Source organism: Aethalodelphis obliquidens, unplaced genomic scaffold (genome assembly GCF_003676395.1).
Source record: "Aethalodelphis obliquidens isolate GAN/ISIS:26980383/991018 unplaced genomic scaffold, ASM367639v1 scaffold74, whole genome shotgun sequence".
Classification (NCBI taxonomy): domain Eukaryota; kingdom Metazoa; phylum Chordata; class Mammalia; order Artiodactyla; family Delphinidae; genus Aethalodelphis; species Aethalodelphis obliquidens.
This window is the reverse complement of record NW_020838018.1, coordinates 8,235,797-8,260,352: the sequence shown is the minus strand read 5'-3', so window position 1 is coordinate 8,260,352 and position 24,556 is coordinate 8,235,797. Positions and strand designations below refer to the sequence as shown.

Below are 24,556 nucleotides of genomic sequence, written 5' to 3'. Positions count from 1 at the left end.
ACTGGAAGAAGCTGAGATGGGGGATCAGGGACAGGCTAGCAGGTTCGTGAGGAATGGTCACTTCCATGGCATGGGCTGGGCCTGCCAACCTAGCAACAGACCATGGTGGGGACCGGGGTGGATGGAGAAGTGAAAGCAGGTCTTGTTCTTCAACCTGCTGTTTAACCAGCAGTGGAGCCTGGGCCACACCCAGGCACGAGGAGCCTGCCAGGGACCGGCCACAGCCCTGTCATTCACAGGCCTCTCCCACCTGTCCTGATAGAATTAGCCACCACCGCCTCTTTCCACCCACCTGGGGTGCGGGTGCCCTAGGTGACAGGCCTAGATGACAGGATTGCCAGGAAGAATGTAAGAGAGGCCCAGCCCGGGGCCGCCCCAGGGACCTCACGCGTGACCTTTCTTCTCCAGGGCCTCTGGACAAGGACTGCGCGGGCATTTGGTAGACTGTGCAGAGAGGCAGCAATAGTCATCAGATCTGACTTCAGGTCTATAATGATGTGACCCGGACAATTTCTCTGCCTCAGTCTCTCCTCCTGTAAAATGGACTCATAACCTGCCTGTTGGGATGCTTACATCAGATAACATGTGGGTAACACCGTATGCCCCGCTCATCTCCCAGCAGTGGCCAAGGAATGGAGCTTTTCTTCCCGATTAGAGCGGCCAGGCCCAGACTATGCCCCTACAGGAACCACCAAGCCCCAGAAGAGTCGCCTTGGCTAGCTGTGCCCCACCACTCCCAGCTTCCTGCCATCGATTGCTCAAAAACCCGAGCCCAGAAGAAGAAAGTCAACAAACACACGAGAACTTCGGTGTGGAAATGGAGCACACAGAAGGAAAACATTAGGAGCAGAACAAACAGGAATGCCATTTAGTTCAGCCACCCCACGGCAGCTCCAGAACCAAACAGCCCGCAAACAAGGCCACATTCAGCTCCCATCTCTGGTTTCTCCCCACAGTCAGGCCTTGCCCTCATCCCTGTGACGTTAGTTCTCTCAGCACTGCTTGCCAGACAGCTGCCCAACCCTTGGGGCTGCCCAGTCGTGCCTGACACCTGAGATCTTGAGAGATAATAATGGTTCTTTTGCAGCCTCCCGTTAAACACACACACACACACACACACACACACACACACTCACTCACTCACTCACATCCCACCTGACTCCCTACATTAGAAAGAATTCCCATAACCCTAAGCAGGTGGCGCCCTCTCCCACCACAAAGGAAAAGGACAGGAAGGCAAGGTCCCTGATAGCCAGATTTATTTTACATTCTCTTCCACGGGGGACTTGGGGGGTGGGGGCCGCTGGGCAGGCGGGAGGACAGCACACATCAGTCCCCCTGGAATGCATCTGGGACAGGCCAGTCCTCGGAGGCCCCACCCTTCCTGGGCGCTACAGCAGCAGGAGGATGAGCAGGACCCAGGTCCAGGGCTCGGCAGCCTGTGGGAAGAGGGAGCCTTCGGGCAAGACCTCTTGCCAGGCCTCGAATGCTAAGGAAGTGCTGCATCCATCCTCCATCTCACTCCCAGGCCCAGCTGGAGGCAGGAAGACAAAGGGGATGGCAGGCAAGCTGGAGTGAAAGGGGAGGAATCCCTTCCAGGCGAAGACGGCCTTTGGTCTCTATTAGGTTAGGAAGCTGGTCCTTGTTAGAGGAACCCCATGGGGGTGAAGCTGGGAGCGGGCCCCTGTTAGAGGAAACGCCATAGCAGGGTGGGGTGGCGGACGCGGGGGTCTGGTCTCAATAAGGCCTGGAAATAGTCTCCACTTCAAAGCAGACCTCTATATTTGGGGAGTGGGGTAGGGGAGGAAATAAAAGGGCTGTTAGAGGAATGCTTGTGAATTGTGGGTGGGAATCAGTCCAGGGGGCTTCGAGGGAGGTTCCGTGGGAAAGGCTGCTGAGGTTGTCTGCAGATGCCAGCGGCTCAGGTCCTGGGGGAGGAGGATGGGGGGGCGTCCTCTCTCCCGCCCATAAGTGCTCTGCTCCCCATCCCATCCTGGCTGGGCTCCGAGTTGCCATGGAGACCACTCACACCGGGGCTACATAATTTCCAGGGAACGTCCCAAATTTCTGGGTCCTCCGGGAGACACCTGAAATAGGAAAGACAGAAAGAGCATTCCCCACGTTTTACAAGAGGAATGGGGTTGGGGGAAGTGAGAGCCCTGCCCTCTGCTGGCAGAGCCCAGAACTGCAAGTGGAGTCCCGGTCCCAGGGAGGATTTGTTTTTTCTCGCTCCTGCCCCCTAGAGGCAGAAACTTAGGGGGGACAAGCCACACTTCATGATTTCGATAATGATAGACGAAACCTGAGCACTCAACAACTGTGTACAACTCTGCACACAGCACTGAATAACCCCACCCGTCCTTGGGAAAGCAAGGACACAGGAAGATGAATCACAGAACTTAAGCTGGGAGGAATCTCACTGGTCTAGTATGACACCCTAATTTTAGAGATGGGGCAGGTAAGGCCACATGAATTCCCCCAAAGCATTCAGCTGCTTAGAGGCAAAGGCGGGACTAAAATCCAGGCCTCTGTCTGCTACAACCCCAAAGAAACCTGTGTGCTGGGGTAGAGGAGGGAAAATGCTAGAAGACACAGGAATATAAAATGAAATTAAAGTCCTGGACCTTCCCTTCCCGGCAGGCAGCCATTCCATCCTCTCTTCTGAGCAGCCCAGGCCCATCTTGCCCACAGGCCTTGCTGATGCTCCTCCCCTGCCCGGAGTGCCTCCCCTCTCCCCTCTCCTCTCTCCTCCCCAAATCTTTCCCCTGTTCCCCTGCTTCCTCCAGAAAGCCTTCCCTGACCTGCACTGTCCAAAATGATACCCACTAGCCACCCATCCAAGTAAGGACTGTTGACAAGGTGGTGCTTCATAATCACTGGTGTGTCCGCAGCTTAGTCAGCAATGAGGTGCTGGGATTCAGATGACAAAAGGGGGTGCTGCCAGGTCAAGGGGCCACCCCTCCTCAGGCAGCCAGCCCTCCAACCCCTCAGGCCCTGCAGCCTGCTGAGTGGGAGCTTCCCCAGGATGTCCACTGCTCTCTGAGGACAGCCTCATCCTCTGAAGCTGAGGCCTGGACAGGGCCTGCCCACTCTGGGAAAAAGCCTGCTGGGTTGGTCACCTTGAACCAGGCCAAGGCCAACCTGAGGCTTCCTGCGTTAGTCCTTTGCCTGAGCTGCCCCTGGGAGCCAGGATCTTTCTCCTCTCTCTCCTCTTGGGGGTGGGAGGAGCTAGCTGCTAGCTGGGGGTGGGGATACACAGGTGTGAGACTTGCTCCTTCCCATCGGGGGCTTAGTGTCTCAGGAGATAGGACCCTTCCCCTGCAAGGACTGCTCCAGAGACAGAGGTGTATGATGGAAGGAGCAGGGGCCTGGGGGTTGGGAACCGTGCTGCCCTGAGTCCAGCTGGCTTCGCCAATGACCCTGAGCTGGTCTGCTTTCCTCCCAGGCCTCACCCCTCTTCAGGGAACGAAGGCAGGCAACAGAAGTGCTGGCTTTGGGGAAGCAGCCAGTGCCCGGCCGGAAGGGTGGGGGATGGTCAGTCCATGAACCTTTGCTGAACCAGCACTGGCCGCCAGTAGCAGTCACCCCAATCCCCCCAGGGACCCTGAGATACCCTTTCTGAACTGCCCTCAGCCCATCCCCCACAGGACCTGGAGATACCCCTTCTGGCCTGTCCCCCAACACATCCCCCTAGCACCCTGAGATACACCTGGCCCCAGCCCACATACCTACAAACCAGCCGTCGTCACACTGCTGCATGACATCCACCCAATCCCCCTCCCGCAGCTCCAGCTCATCCTCATTCTGGGGCCTGTACTGGTACATCGCCCGGTACCTGCAGGAAACATCGCCATGGCAACCACCAGAGCCCTCACCCCTTCCCCAGACCAGGCCTGGAGTGTCTTAACACCAAGGTAGCCACATCCTCTGAATTTCCCAGCGTCTCTCCATGCTCCCATTAGCCCCTGGCCCAGTTCCAGGGATGGCGACTGTGTCTGGCTTTAGTGCATTCTTCCCCAGACCTGCTCCCTGCTCTCCAAGCCCTAATCACCCAAACCCCACCTCCTCTGAGTTCCCAGTGCCTTCAAATCTGTCCTACCACTTCCCACACTGCGCACACATGCGCTGACCTCAGGGCTGGAAACGCAGTGAGGAGACGAAGGTCAGGGACCCAGTGTGGGAGGCTTGCTTTAAGGCCCAGGGCTGGCAGGGACAGGTCAGGAAGACCGCAGACAAGCACCCTCCCGCCCCCGCACCCCCCCACCCCACCAAAATCACCCGTAAGCACTGTAAGGACAAGCACTCTTTGGTAGGAATTTACCAACTCCATCCTGGGATGGGGGGAAGAGCAGGTTAGGGGGTCCGTGTGCTCAACACTCCCTGCGGGGCAGCCCCCCCACCCTGACCAAGCACCCCAGACAATACTCACAGGGTCCAGTGTATCTGAGTGGTGTTGGGGGGTGAGGTCCCCAGCTCCAGGGGACGGCTGGAGCCTCCAGGATGGGACAGAGCTGACCCAAGGGTGCTGAGACTCTGGGGTCCACGGGAAGGCAGGCAGACACATGCAAGCATGAAGGAGGAGAAGTGAACGGGCCTGCCCACCTCACCAGGAGCAGCTTCCCATGATGCCTCATCTTATCTCGCAATCCCCACAGCACAGGGAGATCTGTCTGACTGTTTCCCTTCACAAGTGCTGAGAAGTTGGGCCCAGGTAGGGTAGATGGCTGATTTGAACACGTGCACGGACAAAGCCGGGAGCAGGAGAAGTCCTATGCGCTGGCTCTGTCTGCCCATAACAGTTTGCTGAGTGAGTGGATGAACCCAGGAGCAGATGCACTTGTCTGTGGGCTATGTCAGCACGAGGACCAATGGCTATCATTTACCCATCAGCTACTACCTACCAACTACCCTCTGCACCTCTGCAGTGGGGATTACTATCCCCATTCTACAGGCGAGGAAACCTAGAACCAGAGAGGGCAAGTCATCTGCCCAAGGTCACACAGCAGGTGAATGGCAGACCCCCGACTCATGGCACACCCTGTCCCAGAGGCTGATATAGGGAAATCCCAAGAGTGGATTCTGGAAGGTCAGGAGGTTGGTGCTGCCTTTGGGTCCTACCTAGAAACTCCTGCCTCCCTGGGCTGCAGCTCAAGGACAGAACCAAGGGTCTGAGGTCCTCAAGGCCAGGATGGGGCTGCAACACAAGGTTCTGCCCAGTCACCCCACTAGTCTGTCCTGAGCAGTCTGGGAGGGATTCCGAAGCACAGACCATCACGGGAATGGGAGATACAGTGTGCGGAGCAGTGCTCAGCTCTCCGGTCTAAGGCAGGTCACCTTACCTGGGTCTGGGGTCTGGGCTCCTGGGTGGGGAAGGAGAAGCCAGTGCGGCGGGGGGAGGTCCGGCCCCCCCAGTCGGTGGGGTCAAATGGGCTGCGCGGCATTAATGGGGAGCTGGGGTGATGGGCCAGGCGGGCAGTGGTCAGGCGGGGAGATGCAGGGAGCTGGGGGCTGTCGTCGCAGACCCGAATCCGGGGCTCCCGGGTCACTTGCACGTAGCTGGCAGGGAAGATGCCCTGGCGCCCGGTGCCTGAGATGCGGCCCTCGTACCAGTGCTCGTTCACCTTGCGGATCAGGCAGATGCGCTCCCCCTGGTCGCAGAGAGGGAGTTAGTACCTGCAGGGCCCTCCCGGGTGCCACGTACCAGAGGGAGCCTACGTGGAACAGTGTTATTTAAACCTAACACCTTGCACGAAGGGATCAGGTTCAGAGTGTGTCAGCAGGTTATACAGAGGTCACACAGCTCAATGCCAGGCTGGTAAGAAGCACTGGGCAGGCATTAGCCACCCCTGCCGTGACTGGGTCCTTCCCTGCCTCCGCCCTGGGTTATCCGGTCACCACTGCATAAAGCAACAAACTCTCTGAGGGCAGCTGGTGCGTCCTCAAGCCCCCATGCTGACTAGTGTTAGTGGGACTGCCCTGTGAAGGATGGTCTCTGGCCTCCACCTGCCCCCACCTCTCTCCATCCAGCCACCTCCTTCCCCCTCTCTCCCTGGGCCAGCTCTTCTGGGGAAACATTCGCTAGTGGCAGTCATAGCCTCTGCCCCCAAAATCAGCCAAGGGAGACCCGTTCCCTGCTTTCCAAGACAACATTTTTCAAGCTTTCTGAACCATGATCTATAGTAAAAAATATGTCGTAACAACAATCTAGTACACACGCAAACATATATACATAACTGTCCAAAAGTTTGTAAAACACCTTTCTACATGCAAGGCATTCTAAGATTTCCATTCTATTAAACATGCTGAGGAAATTCCCTGGCAGTCCAGTGGTTAGAACTTGATGCTCTCACTGCCATGGGCCCAGGTTCGATCCCTGGTTGGGGAACTGTGAGGATCCCGCGAGCTATGAGGATCCCACCACCAGAAAAAAAAAAAAAAAAAAGAAAGCTGACTGTGATCCTCACAGCCTATCAAACTGCAATTTGAACAAAGCACAACTACTCTAGAAGTTTTGAACATTTAAAAAATGGGCAAAATTAAGGGAAATATATCCAAAGAGACTGAGGAAAAAAATCTGAAATACTACTGAAGATGGGCACACCTGATTTTTTTTTTAATGTTTTTACTGCACATACTTACCTGTGTCTTCACCTGCCCCCGCCCTGCACCCACACTCCCTGCCTGGCCGCACCTTTCGGAAGGAAAGCTCCACCTCCAGATCCCCCTTGAAGTTGTACTGGGCCACGGCTTCTCCATACTCCAGCACCTGGTAGGTCGGAGGCTTGATGGGCTTGGGGATCTCATCTGCAGGCAGCACCTGTGGGAAGACAGGGCATGAGAAAGAGTCACCTTGGGTATCAACTGGGCACAGACCTGGGGCTCCTGGGAGGGTGAGGCAATATGGGCAAGATCTGTCCCCAGCCCAGAGAGGAGACAGACACCAGACACAAGACTGAGGGTGGCCAGGGGTGAGCACAGGCAAGGGGGTGGTCGGTCCCAGAATGCTCCTGGAGGAAGAATTTCCATCGGAGGTATGTGGAGTGGGCATTATTAGAGTGGACCACAGCAGTGCAAATAGGAGACAGTTTAAATTGGAGCACAGAAGGACATGAGGAGTTCCAAGGAGCAGGGAACTCCTGGTTATCTAAAAGTGAGGCTCTACCATTTCACTGCTGCTGAGAACCAAGTGTCCCTCCTCCTCCTCCTCCTCCCCTTCTACCCCACCAGGTGCCCTGAGTCCCCACACTCTCTCTGCTTCACCCTACCCAGGAAATCAAGACACTAATAAACTAGTTCCTACTAAGATATAAATGACTGATGACATAGAATACTATATATGCTTTGTGGAACTTCAGAATCAGGGACATCGTTCTGAGGATACGGGAGGTCTACTGATGCCTATGAGATGAAGAGCCTGAATTAGATGACCCAATCCATGAGTCAAAAAGGAAGCCACAGGGCTTCCCTGGTGGCGCAGTGGTTGAGAGTCCGCCTGCCGAGGCAGGGGACACAGGTCCGTGCCCTGGTCCGGGAAGATCCCACATGCCGCGGAGCGGCTGGGCCCGTGAGCCATAGCCGCTGAGCCTGCGCGTCCGGAGCCTGTGCTCCGCGACGGGAGAGGCCACAGCAGTGAGAGGCCGGCGTACCGCAAAAAAAAAAAAATAGAAAACCAATGAGTTGAAGTATTTCCAGCAGTAAGAGGCCTGTGTACCGTGGGGAAAAAAAAAAAAAAAAGAAGCCACAAAGGAAATGAGAATAGTTTGAGTTGAGTGAAAAAAACAAAATATCAAAATCTGTGGGATGTAGTTAAAGCAGTGCTTAGAGGAAAATTTATAGCATTACATGTTTCCATTAGGGGAAAAAGGTTTCAAATCAATAATCTGAACTACCACCCTAAAAAACTAGAAAAAGAACCTAATGCAAGCTGAAGGAAGGAAATAACGAAGTGGCAGAAATCAATGAAACTGAAAACAAAAATAGAGAAAAATCAGTGAAATCAAAAGTTGGTTCTTTGAAAAGATCAATAAAATTAACAAATCTCTAGCCAGGATAAGGAAAGATACAGATTACCAATATCGTGAATGAAAGAAAGGACATCACTCTGCATCTTACTGACATTAAAAGGATAATTAGGGGACTTCCCTGGTGGCACAGTGGTTAAGAATCCGCCTGCCAATGCAGGGGACACAGGTTCGATCCCTGGTCCAGGAACATCCCACATGCCACGGAACAACTAAGCCAGTGTGCCACAACTACAGAGCCTGTGCTTTAGAGCCCATGTGCCACAACTACTGGAGCTCGTGCTCCGCAACAAGAGAAGCCACTGCAATGAAGACGGAATGCAGCCAAAAATAAATAAATTTTTTTAGAAAAAGGATAATCAGAAAACATTATGAACAACTTTATGCCAATAAATTAGATAATTTAAAATTCCTTAAAAGATGCAAATACCAGAGATAACCTGTAGCCCTATATTTATCAAATCCAGAACCTGTCTCTGGATTCAGATTCTAGATCTTCTACTTAACGACTTGTCTCTGAACCTTAGCAAGTGCATCTGCAAAATGGGGATGATTTATCACTTTCCCACGTTAATGAGGGGAACAAGGGAAGTAATAACACGTGAAGAAGGTGATGCAAGTATATGTGATTTGTGAACTGTCACACCATCCGTACTCTTGCCAGTTGCAATTAGAATTCTTCCCAAAGATAGCTTGAGAGAGGTAGACTCTGAGTGGTGAAAGTGGGGGAGGCCGACAGGGCTGGTGGCCTCTGGTACAGGAACTGAGTTGTTTGGTTCTTCCCCCCTGGGCTGGGCTCCACCTTTAGCCCTCATTTAACAAACATTTCCTGAGGGCATGAATGAGGCTGAGACTTGGCCCCTGCCCGGAGCTCACAGTTTTACGTCTTAGGAAACTTGCCATTTGTGAGGGAGCAGCCAGCTCCAGAGAGAGGGGCCCTGGATGGTTAAAGGGGTCTCCACTCTCTGCAAACCCATCCGCCCGCCCAGCCAGGCCCCTGCTTGTTGTTGCCCTGCTCACCTCCACGTAATTAGCAGGGAAGATGCCCAGCCGGCCGTGGTGCTCCCCCTCCAGCCAGTTCTTGTCCACCTCCTTGTGGATGTAGACAATGTCACCCTTCTTTAGAGTCAGCTCCCTGAAGGCCAGAGCAAGGACATCTAGCAACCTGAGGTCCTCCCGGTCCTCCTTCCGTTCGGACCCTGCGCAGCGCACCGAGTCCCCTCCGCCCTCTGGGGAGCCCACTGCAGCTCTGTCCTCCCAGAGACTGCCCCAGAGGGAAGGGGAGGGAAGAGAAGGGCACTTACTTCGGGGACTGTGCCTGGAAGTCAAACTTGAGCCGGGCGGCCTTCCTCTGGGCAGGGGGAGAGCACAGAGAGACTGACCTCAGTCAAGCAGCTGGCAGGTCGGGAAGAGCAGCCACCGGCACCCACCCCAGGCCCTCCTTGCACCCTGACCCTAACGCTCCCACCCCCCTTACCTTCTTCTCTTCCTTCCTGGCTGGGCTGCCCCCTGGTTCAGAGGCACTAGGGTCTGTGGAGAAGCACTACCTCAGCTTGGGAAGGCCATGTCTGGGGGGCAGGGTTGGGATGGGGTTCTGCTCCCCCTCCCCGCCCAGGACAGGAACCAGTGGAAGCAGGGGGCTCCATGACCTTCCTGCCACCTCCCCCGGGGCCCCAGCATATCTGGTGCCTGGTGGTGGTGGTGGGCGTCTGCCTGGGTGACAACAAGAGCAAGATCTGGTTCTTACCTCGGGTTGAGGAAGGGTAGTCGAAGTCCCTCCGACCTAGAAACGGGCTTCCTCCGTCCGCCATCCTGTGGGCGCTCAGGGAGGAACCCTGGTAAAGTGCATTCGGGGAACTGGAGCTCCAGGCGGAGGCCGGGCTGCGCGGGGGCACACGAGTGAGCCACCTGTCTGGAGCTTCACAGCCTACCCGGCTCACCCCTGACCACCCAAATGTCCCACCCACCCCCTTCTCCCATCTCCCGCCGCCTCCTCCCAAGGCGTCTCCCAGGTCCCGGCCTCTCAGCAGGATGTCCTACTTCCCGAGCGGTAAAGGCCTGGAAAGGGTGCGGCCCGGGGTGGGGAGGCGGGAGTGCGCGGCAGGATCCCCTCGCCGCCACTACCCGAGTCCCGAGCTGGGGTTAGGCTTCCCTCTGCGGGCCAGGGACGGCCCCCCTGGCGGCGAGCGGTGGATCGGGCCCCCGCCGGCCACTTTCCGCGCTCCGGGCCCCTCCTCCCGCCGTCAGTGTCCCGGGCTCGCCCCCTCCCCGCGCCACGTCCCCGCCGGCGGCCCTCCCGCCCCGCCCCGCTCCGCCGCCACTCACCGCGCGGGGGGCCGCGGCTCCCGGGACCGTCGGGGCGCCTGCGAGCTCTGTGCGGGAGACGGGCGCGGTCAGGGCCCGGGACGCCGGAGCCCGACACAGCCGAGGCCGCCGCCTCCGGAAAAGTTTGCGGCTCGTAGGAGAGGGGGAGGAGAGGGGCGGGAGGGGGAGGGGTCCTAGAGTCGCCTGCGCGGGCGTTGGGCTGGGAACTGGAGGAGCGAGGAGCCGGGGGAGGAACCGCGGGTGCGGAAGGGGGAGGGAGGCCGGGAAATCGGGGCCTGGTTGGGGTTGGGGTCCCAGCGGGCTGAGGTCTAGGGGGCGGGGCGAGGCGGGGGACCCCTCCGGCTCCCGTACGGCAGGCTGCCGTGGAGTCGGCCTGGGAGGGTTCTTAGGGGTCACTAGGAACAGTGAACGCCCTGCATTTTAGGAAGGAGAGAGCAAACAGGGATGAAGTCTCCCAAGGTCGCGAGTGCAGCTGGAGGCGACGCCTCTCGTCGGCCTGCGCCTCCCACCCAAGCCCGGCAGCCGCGGCTCCGGGTTCCTGCGTACCCCCCCCAACCAGGGGCCTGGGAGGCCGGTACCTTGGGCGATGGCTGCCCGGTCTCAATGGCACGCAGGTCCTTGTCCAGCTCGGCGCTCAGCTTGGCCAGCTCTCTCTCCAGCAGGACCTGGCGGCGGGTTATGGGGGGAGACTTGGACAGCGGGGAGGGGCGGGGGGCAGTGCACCGTGGGGGCCACTGGTCAAAGGTCAGATGTGCGAAGCCCAGTGGGCAGCGGGACAAAGCACACGGTGCTTGGGTAAAGGGCAGGCTCAGGGCACAGGGCCAGGCCAGGCTGCCTACCTTTGGGCCTGCCAGGAGGTGCGTCTCAGGGTGTCAGGAGGGCCCTGCCCGCTGACCAAGCTCACCCATCCCCTACTCCCATAGTAATACTTTAGTACTTCTTGATGTGCCTCAGTACCATTTTCTGTTGTATTAGTTCTCTGTTCAAGAGCCTACAGGACTCCCTACTTCCTCGCCCATCAAGTCTTCTACGGCCTTCCACAGCCTGGCTTCACTCTACGCAACCTGCTTTCCCTCCCACTGCCCGTCCAGCTGGCTGAGTGTTACACACACACACACACGCACACACACACACACACACACACACACGCCCCTCCAGCCTTTGCCTGTGTCTCCCCCATCCTGAGCCCCTCTCTCTGCCTGTCCTCCAAGCTCCACCTCCAAGAACATTTCCTGACAATTCCAGTCCACACTAGTCACTCCCTTCTCAGCTCCTCCTTTGATCAACACACAATTTTCAACACACGTTTACTGAGCGCTTACTGTACGCCAGGCACTGTCCTGGGTGCTGGGGGTATAGAGGTAAACTGTATGGGACTGGAGAGGGTCAGAGTTTTGGGTCCGTGGCCTTTGCCCATGGTCACTGGGACCAACACCACCCATAATCTCCCTCGTTGTTCCCCCAACATGCTGTCTCCCCTCCTGCCCACCTGCCCGCAACACTCACCTCGATGGGCTGGGAAGGCTTCTCAACAGGGTCATCTACCAGTGGTTTCTTGGGCTAAGAGTGGGACGAGTGAGTCAGAGGGGGTGAACTTGCTCCCCAAATGCACTAGCTGAGGGTGCATCCTATTCCAGAGAACCAGGCCCACACTCACCTTCTTCCCAGTCTCTAGTTCTTGCAGAAACTGGTTCCAAGATTCTTCCGTCCAGACATTGTCTGCTTTGTCTCGGTGTCTGGACACCTGCATAGGGGTGGGTAGGCATCAGCCTGAGTAGAGAGGTACTGGGACACTGGCCAGACTCAAAAAGCAGGCTTTCAGGCCACTGTCCCACCCCATCAGTGCCCTCCTAAGGATTCTGGGCTCTTCTGGCTGCACAGGCCCCAAGCTGAAAAAAAAGCCTTATCTGTGCTATTGCAGCCGAGGGCCTGGCCAAAGAGTGTGGTGGCCGGAGAAGTGGGGAGGCGGAGGGGGGGGGGATGGAGGGAACGGGGAGGGCGGTGGGGGGATGCTGGGCGAGCTACCTGATTTGGGGTCTGGTGCAGGGAGGAGGATGCTCCAGCATTGCAAGTGAAGGTGTTTCTAAGAAACTCTTCGGAGATATCCCAGCTTCTTCTAAAAGAAGGGAATGACATCTCTTCAGTTTCCTTTTAGGGAAACTGAGGCATGCGTGAGCACACAATCCTGGGGAGGGAGCTGCACCCCCTCCCCACCTGCCTCCGGGCTGTGGAAGCAGTGTTAAATAGTAAAACGTTATAAGCTCTGAGTTCGAATCCCAGCTGGCCCCACCACTTAGCTGTGTCACCTTTTGGCAAGTTAATGAATTCTCAGAGTCTCTGATTCAACACCTATAATGTGAGAATGATTCCCACCTTCGTAAGGGTGTGGTAAAGCTTAGGTGGGGGAACATAATGTGAGACACCCAGGAGAAGGGCTGACATACACATCTGCTCCAGGAGTGGCCAGTCCCTTTCCTGCTGGCCTTGGAATACCCCGTATTTGTGTTCCGTCTGGCCCCGTGACTGTGGGTGTGTATGTTTGGGCAGCTTCGATGAAGCTGGTCGCCATGACTAAGTGCCTTGCACCAATGCCCAATGGTGTGGGACTATGTCTTAGCCCCAGGAAAACCCAGGACAGGGCAGAGAGCCTGCAGGCCTGACCCTGGAGCTCTGAGCAAGTTACTTCTGATCCGTGGGCCTCAGTCCCTGAGGTGCTGGATCAGTGATGTCATCTGTCACATCTGCCTTAGTTCCCCTCCAGGGCTTCCTTCTTGGTTGGCTGAAATGTTCCAGCCTCTGCTGCGTTTGAATGTTTCCACCAAGTAGAACCATTGTACCAAGCTTATCAAATGATGGAATGTCTGACGGGAGGGTCAGTATTTGTTGGCTGTAACTATGACTCCATTCTCTATTTTAGAAAGAACATCAGTCATAACCCTGATAATGAGAATGGAATACATTGTTCCTACTTTAAGGAAGCTCTAGTCATAACTAAGCCTGTATAATAATAATGTTTGTGGAGACTTGCAATGTATCTTGATCTTCACGACCACCCTCTGATGCCCACTTAACAGATGGGGCTAGTGAGGCGTAGACTGGTTACCTCGGTCAAGGTCACATGGCTAGTGGCCACACACCGGCTTTAATCCAGAACCCTGGGTCCAAATCTTGAGCAAATCTTAGTCTCTACCTTATCGATGAGGCCAAGAGCCACAGCCCAGTTAAGACCGTGCTGATGAGGTCACCCCCTCCCCATAAAGGAATCAGAAACTCATTGATTACATGGTGACAGACAAGCTCCTGATTCTTAAGCTTGGGCTGAGCTCCTATAGGGCCCTGCAGCCCGGGCTGGGCTCAGGTGGTTTGCACAGAGAAAAGGAGCTCCGTCCTTGACCTATCTGGAGGGTTCCTCTCTCAGCGGCATCTGGGAGAAAGCTTGGGATCCTCTGTGCCCCTTGTTTTCTTCCAGGCTTCCGAGTGGATGGCCACAGGTCCCAGGTCCACGCCTAGTCATGGGCTGCCCCGCTCTCCACCCCATATGATGAGTGGATCTTTGGGGTGATGAGTTCCTGCTGCCAACCACAAAGGCATCACAGGCGGTCCTGACCAGGAATGGCGCAAAGTCCATCCCTGCCCGCCATTCCCCTTTGGCTCTGGCGGGGAGGGGAGCATCTGGAGCCGTGGGGACCCTGAGAAGGGGCAGAGCCATGGAGGGGAGCCAGCCGCCCTGCTCCAAGACTGTGCCAGCTGTGGCCACCAGGGGGCGCCAATCCCCACAAGGAAGCCAGCGCCCCTCTGCAGCTCCTCCCCACGTTGGCTCACCCGCTCAGAGACGACGTCTGGCCTGGCCTGGCAGCAGGTCTTTGCTGGGGCCCTGGATGCCCTGAATCTGCTGAGGTGGCACAGGAAGAAGCCACTGAAAGTGGGAGAAAACAAGCAGGGGTGGTGGCAGGTGACAGCTGGGGTTGAGGGCGCCTGGGTGACCCTTGAAGGTTCTGGCCCACACCCACCCGTGCTCCTGGATGGCTGGTGGGAATGGGGGTGATAGTCTGGACCACGAAATATGGGCTTGGGGCCAAGAGCTTTACATTCTTCACTGAACCTTCCAAACATCTCTGGGGTGTTCCCGTTTTACACGTGAGGAAAGAGAGGCCCAGAGAAATCACGGCCAGGGCTAGGCATCCGCTGGACAGTGAAGCAGAGGCTCTTAACGACCATCTACCAGGGCATTTGGAGCTCGCGGAAATGGGCTATATAAACTTCTCGAGCTGAGCTCAGCCAACTGGGGAGCCCCAAAGCCAGGTGTGGCTGCAGGGAGGGGCAGACGCAGGCGCCGGGCTGGGGTGGGACACCCGCACCCCCTCACCTTTGGGGGCTTCCTTGAAGGTCCGGTCCAGCTGCAGGTCTGTGGGAGCAGAAAGGACCAGGTCAGGGCTGGGGCAACAAGCGAGGATGGGGAGCCCCATGAGGCTGCCCCAGAGGCTCCCAGCACCCCTCCTGCCTAGAGCAGGGGCCAAGGGGCTGAGTCAGAGCCTGAAGAATGTCCCGAGGGAGGGAAGGAATTAGGTTTCTGGGAGGGCTTGAAATGCCTCTGGCCGACTTAGGGCCTGAGCGAGCCAACAGGGGCAGTGGCCTCGCCCAAACCCTCCTGCCCCTCCCTCCCGGCGTTCCCACACACACCCTCTCCCTGACCTTTGCAGACCTGGGAATCCCACTTCCCCTTCGCCCTCTTTCCCTTTCTGCACCCTCTTCTAAACACCTGTCCTTCCCCCTTTGCCCAGACCCACTCCTCAAGGTGCTCAGGACTTTCTGGGGCCTCCGAGGAAGAGCTACTGACCAGGCAACCCACTCGATCCCCTTGGCACGCAGACACACGACCACAGTTCTGACCTTAAACGCAAACCAAAATGCCCCTCTCCGGATCCCACACCTTCCTCCAGCTCCCGGAGTTTTCTGCTTTCCTTTGCAGCAAACTGCTGGCTGTAGGGAACTCAGTGTCTCCAGTTCCCCTTCCCGTTAAGCAGGCTTTCAGCCTGAGCCACCCTCCTCAAGTACCCCAGTGACCTCCGCCTTACCAGGTCAAAGGGCAGTCCCGCCTGACCATCAGCAGCATCTGTCACAGTGGATCACTTCCTCCTTTTGAAATTCCTTTTCACTTGGCTTCAGGGAGACCACTCTGGTTTTCCTCCTGCCTCCCCCCGGGCTGCCCCTTCCCAGGCTGCATAGCTGATGCCTGCCCATCTCTCAAACCAAGTGCTTCAGGGCTCAGTCCCTGGGCCTCTGTCTCTCTGTCTCCCTGGGTGATCTGGTCTAGTCTTCTACCTTAAAGATCACTGTCTATTCCAGGGACTCATAACCTTAGCTGCACATCGGGGTTACTTGGGGGAACCTTTAAATCAAAATCTCTTTGAGTGGGTCCCGGGTATTAACATCTGCAGCTTAAGCCTCGCCTCTGAACTGCAGACTTGTATATCGGTTGCCACTTTGGGTGAACCATATCGAAAACTGAACGCCCCTTAGACCTGCACCTCTCGCAGCCTCCCCTGTGTGTGTACATGCATTTACAAAGGGCAACTCCATCGACTCACTCAGGTTGAAAGTCATCCCTGACTCACCTCTTTGAATCCATCAGCAAATTCCCATGACTCTGTCTCCGGAATCCCACCAGGCCCGCTGCTACTGCCCTGGTCCGAGACTCTTTACTGGTCCCCCACCTCCGCCCAGCCCCACCTCTTCCCCGCCTGGCAGCCAGAGGGAGCCTCTTCAGCCATCCCTTGTCAGAGCCTGTCACTCACTCTTCCGCTCAGAGCCTCTGGGTGGCTCCTCAGTTCTCACAGAGTAAAAGCCAAAGGCTCTGGGCCACCAGATCCCAGCACCTCTGTGACCCATCTCCTGACACGTGCCCCTCTCACTGTGGTCCCGCCCCTCCCTGCGGCTCCAGAACACGCCCGGCCTGCTCTGCCTCTGGGTGTCTGGTGCTCCCCAAGCGGCAACGCTCCTCCCCCAGCCCTGCAGGCCAACTCCTTCACACCCTTAGCTCTCCGCTCAGATGCCGCTTCTCAGGGGCCTTTCCCGACCAGCCTGCGTGAGGTGGCAGCCTCCCTGCACTGGGCACTCCCCCGGCTTTTTTCCCCTAGCCCTTCCCACCACCTGCCATGTTAAATACTTATCTGTTTATTCTGTGACCCCCCCCCCCCCCCCCGCCTTAAGCTTCGCTGGGCAGAGACATTCTCTTTTGCTCCCTGTTTTGTCCTCAGCACCTAGAATAGTGCTTAGCACACAGCAAGTGCTCAACAGTTGGTTAAGGGACTGACTGAACAAATGTGTGACCTCATGGCTTCCCAGGTCCTCAGAGGACACCGGGAACAGTGTCTGGTCATTGTACCCCGAGTACAGAAGGGAGATTGGCGGCTCCTTCCTTGGGCCTGTTTTAGCAACCACTCAACACAGAGCCTGGGGTGGGTGGAGAGACTTTCCTGGGCAGGTAAGTTCCCTTTTCTACCCCTTACTCCCCAAGCCCCAGGGGTCCGAGCCCACGTAGGCAGAGAGAGGGCTCTGGAAGGGTGTCTCACCTGGCATTTTCCGGTGAATCTGCTGGAACATTCTCCGGTACCAGTCCCTGGGGCTGTCAACACTCTGGGATGAGAGAGGCGAAGTCAGGCTACCCTCCCAATATCAAACCACAGAAGTTTTCTCCTCCCTGAGTCCTTTCTCTGGCCACCCTTGAAGCCCCAGCGGGTGGGCTGCGGTGACATTTTTAACAACCATAACTTCGTGTAGCGTGTTACGTTTGAACAAGATATATGGAAGGATCTCCACCAGTGATGGTCCCTAAGCTGTGAGATTTGGGGTAGTTTCCATTTTTTTCTCTTAGCTTTTCTGTATTTCTGATGATTCCACACAGAACATGTGTTTCTATGTAATGAAAAATAAATGCAACAGTATCGGTGGGGGGATGGGGTGGGAATGGTATTTCACATCCTCTGCCTCACCTGTGACGCAAAAGAACCCTGGGAGGCAGAAGGGTATGTTACCAACTTGAGTTTCACTTGAGGGCGAGGAGGTGGAGAACTAGAGGAGGCGACTGGCTCAGGACAGGCCTGGGGGTGGAGGAAGGGCAGGTCCCCCACGCCTGGACCCCACCCCCGGATTCTCCCACGCCTGCCACCCCTTGAGGCCTTCTCAATCAGGACTCTCCCGTTCATCCCTTCAGCCGGTAACTTACTCAGCACCTGTTTCACGAGTGCCGTGCCAGGTCCTGGGGCCGTGAAAATGGGGGTCCCTGCCAGGGTCAACCCTTACACTAGTGGCGCTCTACCACTGAGAACCTGGTGGGCAGTCTAGAACCCCCCCCAAAAAAAACCACTGTGCAACTCAGACGTGCAAGAGTGCCTGTAATTTTATGGGGCTCATGATCCCCCAAACCCATCATGGTTGAACCCCTGCTTTAGTCGGGCACGGCTTGGGTACAGCCTTTGTTGTCAGAGGTGGAGCTCAGCGTGGGTCCCTGGGCCCCATCGATCAGTGGCCCCAACCCTGGACTCACAGATCGGGGTGCAATAGGCATGCCGCTCTCATCCACAGGCCCGATTCCCTCATACTTGACCCAGCGCTTGTTCAGACGTTTGCTATCCTTGGTCCACGTGGCTGACCAGTTCTGGAGATGCTGGGAGGCAGGGGTCTTCTGGTTCCCAGAAGGCCGGCTCCCAGGACCTGGCCAGGTCTGATACCAGGCAGGGTCTGTGGGGCATGTACAGGGGAGCTTTAGCAAAGAGCAGGGGTCCCACCTGGGCTTGTTTGTCCCTTAGCTTCTCAGAACGCTGATCCCTGTGGGTTCAAAAGTTTCAACATCTCCTTGTCTGTCTGAGTTGACGACACAGATTGTCCAAATGTTCCCATCCCCAGCAGGACCACAGGCCTCTGTTTATTTTTTAGTAGTTAAAGTGAATGAAAATGGATTTTATCTTGAGAAATCTGTGCCCGTCCCCACTCCACCCTGCTTTGCTGGGGATGTCCTAAAAGTTTTCAGAATGAGAGCCAGGATCGTCACTTGCAGAGGATGCTGGGGGGAGACAGTCCAGGTGAGGAGGCAGCGGGGTGTGGCAGAAAAGGCCCTGGGGCCGGGGGCGAAGACTGAAACCAGACCTGGGCTCTGCCACCTACCGGCTGTGTGACCATGGGCACAGCAGTCAACCTCTCAGTGCCTGTTTCCACTTCTGTAAAATGAGGGTAGTCATGGCAGAGATGCAGGGAGAGCTAGTGCGTATGACTGTATTCAGGACAGTGCCTGACACACAGTCAACGGGCAAGGGACAGAAACTCATTCACCAGAACTTTCAGCCCCCAGGTATAAAAACGTAAGGGCTTCAGGGCAGGATGGACGAGGGTTTGAATCTCAGTTCAGCCTCTGTGACTGAACATCCCTGAGACTCAGGTTCTTCAACGGGGAAGATGTTGATAATCACACCTTACCTTGTCAGGATATCAAGGGATGACGTGAGATAAGGCCTGTAGAGTGCCTGTACAGTGTCACAGAATTCTCTACGTGCTTAACAGCTATTTGTTAAATGAATGAACTACTTGACACAGGGCCTGCCTCAAGGGAATGCTCAGTAAAGGTTGCCACCCGCCTCAGGAGAGGGGCCCTTGGGATGGGCCTGCACCCAGGAGGCCCCAGGATCTCCCAGACCCCGTGGCCCAGGCGGGGCTGACTCACAGGATCCCGGGAGCTGGCAGGCTCCCAGAGCTGCTTCTCCGGCCTTCTGCTGGGCCAACGAGTACAGACCGGAGCAGCCCTTAGGGGGCCTGTCTTGAGTTCAGCCCCCTCCCCTTCTATTGGCAACACACACTCGCATTCCTTCACCCTCCATCCCCAGTCCAAGCTATCTCCTGGCCATCTGGAGGTCCGCCGGACCCCTGAGGCTATGTCCCCTGCACAGGGCCTTCCCCTGGCACTGGGTGGGGCAGGCAGGGGAAGGGATGTGTCAGCCGGGTCTCTCCCACAGCAGTTTCCCTCTCACAGGCCAGCAGGCTCACACGGGAGGGGCAGCTGGCTGAGCTAACTGGCCCCAGGCCCTCGAGAGGCCTCCATCCACCTCCTGCCCCTCCAGCCTGACCCAGGGTGGATCCGTAAGGCAGGGCCCAGGAAGCTCTGACCCCCACCTCCACGGCGCTCCTGGAGCACGTTTTCCTGAGCAGACCCACCTGGGTGCCTGGAAGCATCTCTCCTTGGTGGGAAGTACCCATTGCACACGGTCCTGGGCGCAGGGTCATGGAACTGGAAATTAAGGGTGTTGGAGCCACCATTCCGGATCACGGGCACCTGTGGGGAGGGGCCGGGAGCAGCAGGCAGCTCAGGCCCAGAGGGCTCTGCAGAGGGGTGGGAGGGATGGCTACCAGGGCACAGCCATACCCCATGGGGACGGCTTGACCCTCTCCAGGAAACCAGCGAGGCTCTCTAGAGCGATCACCCACCTCCTTCCCTCCCTCCATCCCTTTAATCCTCCCTCTGCTCCCCAACCTGTCCTGAGAGCCCTCCACCAACTACAGGCCCCCAGTAATGCTCTCTCTCTCTGTTTCACTCACCCGTGTCCCCCGGGGGGATGACCCTACATGGGCCCGGAGGTGGCTGGGGATGAAGTCATCCAGGCTGAGCGCAGCTGGGAGGCTGCGGGCTGAGGCCTGCATGCTTGGGTCAAGGCGGGGGGACCCCGGGGGTACCAGCTGCTCCTCTGCGTGTCCTCTGTGGGGAAGGGAGAGCCCTGCTGGATCCAGGCTGCCCGTGCCCTCTGGGCCCGACCTCGGGGTCGGGCCAGCTGGGTGGGAGCTCACGGACCCTGGAGAAAGGCCAGTGCGGGCACCCGCCTGCAGGCTTCCCGGGCCGGCTCCCAAAGGCACAATGGACCGCTTGTTAGGCCGCGGGCAGGAGCTCCGGGTGGGAGTGGGGGAGGGGAGGCCGGGCCGGGAGGAGGGGAGGCTGGCCGGGAGCGCGCCTGCTGGCCAGCCTCTCTGGGGCTCTCAGTGCACAGCTGGGCCCTCTCCCCCGGAGCGAAGGCACAGGGAACTGGGGCAGCTGGCAGGGAAGGGCCTGGGCACTGGGACTTTGTTTCAGTTCCCTCTGCCACCCCCAGGCCCTGTGTGGGCATCTGCTTGTCAGCGGGCACAAGGGGCTACTCAGGCGGGGAGGGGGCGGAGAGGCCCCGGGCCACGGTGAGGCCATCCGCGCACTGCCCAACAGGGCCAAGGTTCCGGGGAGGCGGAGCGCGCTGAGCATTTCCAGGCCGCGGGAACCATTCCTTCTGAGCTCAGTGGAGTATCAGCTCTCTTCTTTGGCCTCTTTGCTCGGGCGGAAGCCTCAGAGGGCTCAGGGTGCCCGTGAGGGGTGGGGCGGGAGCAGAGCAGCGGGGGAGCAGGAAGGTGGACCTGCTCACGCGCAGGCGGTGCTGAGTGTCACGCACATGCACGCACACGCACAGATGTGCGCACACGACCCTCTTTCTCCTACACCTCCAGGCTGGTTTTTGAACAGAGGGTCTTCCTGGGAGTACCATGCCTGACTGGTCAGCTGGGTTCTTCTGCCCCGGGCAAAGGTTAGGTCAGGGGAAAGGGCTCCCAGCAGCCGGGAGAGGAGCCGGTGGGGTTTTCCACCAGAGAGCTCAGCTGTCCCGCCTCACCTGTCCTATTGGACATGGCCAGAGGCTGAGCCAACCTCTGCCACCTTCCGGCGCTGGACCAATTCTGGCACTTTTGTTCAGAGTTAAGGCTTGCGCGTGCCTGTGTGGTCTGGGGACTCACAGGAGGGCAGCGAGGGCCTTGTGAGGTGCTGTGTGTGCGGGGTGGAGTGTAAGCACAGTGCTCCGAATGTGACTTGTGCAGGGGGTACCATGAGGGGGGTGATGTGAGCAGCATGGGCATTGTGGGTACAGAGGGGGGTCAGCTGAATAGTAGGCGGGGGGGGGGGGGTGCAGTGGAGGTGTGTGTGTGCAGTGGAGGGGTGTGTGTGTGTAGTGGGGGGTGTGTGTGCAGTGCAGGGGTGTGTGTGCCGTGGAGGTGTGTGTGTGCAGTGGAGGTGTGTGTGTGTTGTAGTGGGGTGTGTGTGTGCAGTGTGTGTGTGTGTGTGTGCAGTGCAGGAGTGTGTGTGCCGTGGAGGTGTGTGTGTGCAGTGGGGGTGTGTGCAGTGGAGGTGTGCAGTGGAGATGTGTGTGCAGTGCAGGTGTGTGTGCAATGGGGGTGTGTGTGCAGTGGAGATGTGTGCGCATTGCAGGTGTGTGTGTGCAGTGTGTGTGTGTGTGCAGTGCAGGTGTGTTGTGCAGTGGGGGTGTATGTGTGCAGTGCAGGTGTGTGTGCAGTGGGGGTGCAGTGGCGATGTGTGTGTGCAGTGAAGGTGTGTGCAGTGCGGGTGTGTGTGCAGTGGGGGCACGTGTGTGCAGTGGGGGTATGTGTGTGCAGTGCAGGTGTGTGTGCAGAGTGTGTGCGCAGTGTGGGTGTGTGTGTGCAGTGTGGGTGTATGTGTGCAGTGCAGGTGCATGTGCAGTGTGGGTGGGTGTGCAGTGCAGGTGTGTGTGTGCAGTGGAGATGTGTGTGTGCAGTGCAGGTGTGTGCAGTGGGTGTATGTGTGTGCAGTGGGGGGCTCATATGAGCAGCACAAGTGTTGTGGAGGCCAGAGAGGATGAAGGTGCAATGGGGGCTGTGATTACTGCTGTACCCAGTTCCTGCTCAGCCATGGTAGGGGGGCGGTGCTGCAGGGTACACACTAGGCTGGGGGCAGCTCCCTGACTCTAGTCTGAGTGGGGATTCCCTCTGACATTCGAAAAGACCTGCTGGGACCCAGCTTCTCCGGGCCCACCTCTAGCTGTGAGGGGAGTAGAGGGCTGAGGCTGGAGGAGGGGCCTCTCACCAGCTGGATCCAATTAGGACTCCTACCAAAACCGAAACAGGCAGACACACCCCTGTTCCTGCTGCTCTCCCTCCCTTTGCGGGGGAAATTGAGGCGGGGGAGAGCGGGAGATCCGAGGGCTGGGGCAGGCTGGTTCCTAGCCGCAACCCCTCCCCCGCCAGCTGACCACCGGAGGCCAAGTTGCGAGGTCAGCACTGGCAGTCCTGCCCATCAGCTGACCCAGCCTGCTTCCCTCTCCCTGAGGCCCACCCTGCTGTGCTCACTGAGAAGGGCCCTCCAGTAAGGAAGGGGCGGGTAGGAGCTCTGCCCACACCACCTGATTTTCCAGGGTCTGCTGATCCTTGGTGGCCCAGCCTGACCCTCCCCAACACAGCTCCCGGGGACGCACGTCTCAGGATATGCAGGGGTGGGTGGGGAAGGGTGGGCTGAGTTTTCCTCCTGGCGGCTGCACCAGGAGACGATAAGGAGGACTTCTCGCAGGGAAGATGGAGGCACGGGGGTCAATGGGTCCAGCATCTGGCAGGGGACAGGGGTGCCAGGAAATTCCTGGGGTCCTCCCAGGATTCAGGCAGCCTTTCACCCCGGCAGCCAGCTCCAAAGGGCTAGAAGAGGTGAAGTAGCCCTGCTGTAGCTGGCAGACGCCTTCCTCCCTCTAAGTACTGCCCTGACCTTGGGGGCCTGGCCCTAGGCGCATTCCGGGGTATTTTCCAGCTACAAGTCCACGTGGACAAGGACAGGTTTTCTCGAATTTCACCTTATCTGGATTGAGGGGGGGACTTCTCACCTCTCTCCTCCCCGGAGTTTGGGACCAGGACCCCGGGGGGAGGGGCTCCTTGCCTTCCCCTCGTGTTGGATGCGGGTCCCTCCTCGACTGCGCCCCCCCGCCGCGTCTCCTCTCCACCGCCTCTCCTTCCCGGCACCTACCTTCCCAGGCGAGCAGGTGGCGGGGACTGAGGACGCCCGAGAAGACAGGAGCATCTCTGCGCGGCTCCTGCCTGGCGCAGCCGCGACGGGCCCTCGGGGAGGGAGGGCGGGCAGGGAGAAGTCCGGGCTGTGCCGTCCGCCCTCGTGACCGGGTCAGGACAGGCTCCGCTAGGCCGGCCCCAGAGGAGGAAGAGGGGAATCGACGGAGCCGGAGTTGGGGGAGGGGGGCGAGGGCCAGCGCTGGGAGGAAGGACCGTGAGAGGCGCGCGCGCGGCGTAATGTGTCTCCCTGCGATCTGGTCCGTGGGCCGGGCTGGAGTGGAGGGCGGGGGCTCGGGCCGGCCGGCCCGGAGCGGGCGAGTGCTCCCCGTCGGGGCGCGGGCGGGCGGGCGGGCAGCGAGGACGGCGTGGGCCCTGCCAGGGGCCGGGCCGGCCGCGAGGCGGCGCCGGGAGGAACCGCCCAGGGTCCCCGGGGAGCCCGCTCCGGTTTCCCAGCTGCTTCCCCGGCCCCCACCGCAGGGCGGGGGCCAGCGAGCGCCACTCAGAGTTTCCAGCGACATTTCCAGCGGGTGGGAAGGGAGCCGCTGCACGGCGGAGCCAGGACAGAGGGCAGGAATGATTAAAGAACCCGGGTCAGCCAGCAACTGATACGGAGCCGGCGGCCTCGGAAACGGGACCGGGATGCAGACAGGCTGGGGCCGTGATAAAGGCGCCGCACAGGCAGAGTGGCCTAGCGGGCCGAGTTTAGGCCCTGCCGCCTCTCTGCCCACTTGGGGAGAGAGTTTGTGATTGCGTGAGCGCGCGTCCGGGCGAGTGCAAACACACACACATGCGCGCATGCACTGGCAAACGGGCGGATGCTCACACACGTGCAAGGCCCGCGGAGGACAGCGCGGGAGGAAATCGGCCTAAAACAGCGACTCGCTGGGCGTGCCGCGCCCCTGAAGAGGACGAGGGCGGGGTCCCTTTGGCGGGGATGGGGTTACCAGGGTCCTGGTGTTCCCATACACCGTCCTTGTTTTGATCTTGCTGCTTTTCCGCTGTTCCTGCTGCTCTGACAACAGGTCCCAAGAGCCCACGCGCGCCAGTTGGCTCCCAACCCCTTTGGCCATCCCATCTTCCCCTTCTCCCCCAAGCCTCTGTGCCGGCATAGGGCCTGTTACAGCGAGGGTACTTAATGAATGCTTAACTGCTAGTGGACAGACTCTGGGGTACCACTTCTTAGCCCCTGGCTTGGCTCTGGGACCCCAAGCCCACCAGATAGCAAATACCTGCTGGACAATCTCAGATCTATTTTGGGAGTGATCAATTATAGATTATGAAAATATGAAAATGTTTATCGCAGACCTACTGGGAGTTAGATTGGTGCCCTAAGGTCACCATGCACTTCA

General features: G+C 58.2%; 1 protein-coding gene across 9 annotated transcripts; it reads right to left on the bottom strand.

Annotated features, from left to right (window-relative positions):
- Nucleotides 1-1,237: 1,237 nt before the first annotated feature.
- SORBS3 (sorbin and SH3 domain containing 3) lies at nucleotides 1,238-23,513 on the bottom strand. Of its 9 annotated transcripts, XM_027092069.1 has the most exons (22): nucleotides 23,167-23,273; nucleotides 19,932-20,088; nucleotides 19,551-19,668; nucleotides 17,893-18,086; nucleotides 16,919-16,982; nucleotides 14,713-14,751; nucleotides 14,169-14,262; nucleotides 12,372-12,462; nucleotides 12,004-12,090; nucleotides 11,853-11,906; nucleotides 10,925-11,011; nucleotides 10,347-10,393; nucleotides 9,769-9,902; nucleotides 9,499-9,551; nucleotides 9,326-9,372; nucleotides 9,042-9,156; nucleotides 6,692-6,817; nucleotides 5,340-5,648; nucleotides 4,430-4,533; nucleotides 3,729-3,835; nucleotides 2,030-2,087; nucleotides 1,641-1,778 (listed from the first exon to the last, which is right to left on the bottom strand). In XM_027092069.1, exons 2-22 carry the CDS (start codon nucleotides 20,031-20,033, stop codon nucleotides 1,766-1,768), a joined length of 2,043 nt encoding a protein of 680 aa, XP_026947870.1. In that variant the 5' UTR covers nucleotides 20,034-20,088; nucleotides 23,167-23,273; the 3' UTR covers nucleotides 1,641-1,765. The 9 variants fall into 9 exon arrangements, with proteins under 9 accessions (XP_026947875.1, XP_026947874.1, XP_026947871.1 ...); XM_027092074.1 differs by lacking the exon at nucleotides 3,729-3,835 and having other exon boundaries at nucleotides 1,238-1,778; nucleotides 23,167-23,513; XM_027092073.1 differs by having other exon boundaries at nucleotides 1,238-2,087; nucleotides 19,551-19,623; nucleotides 23,167-23,429.
- Nucleotides 23,514-24,556: the final 1,043 nt, after the last annotated feature.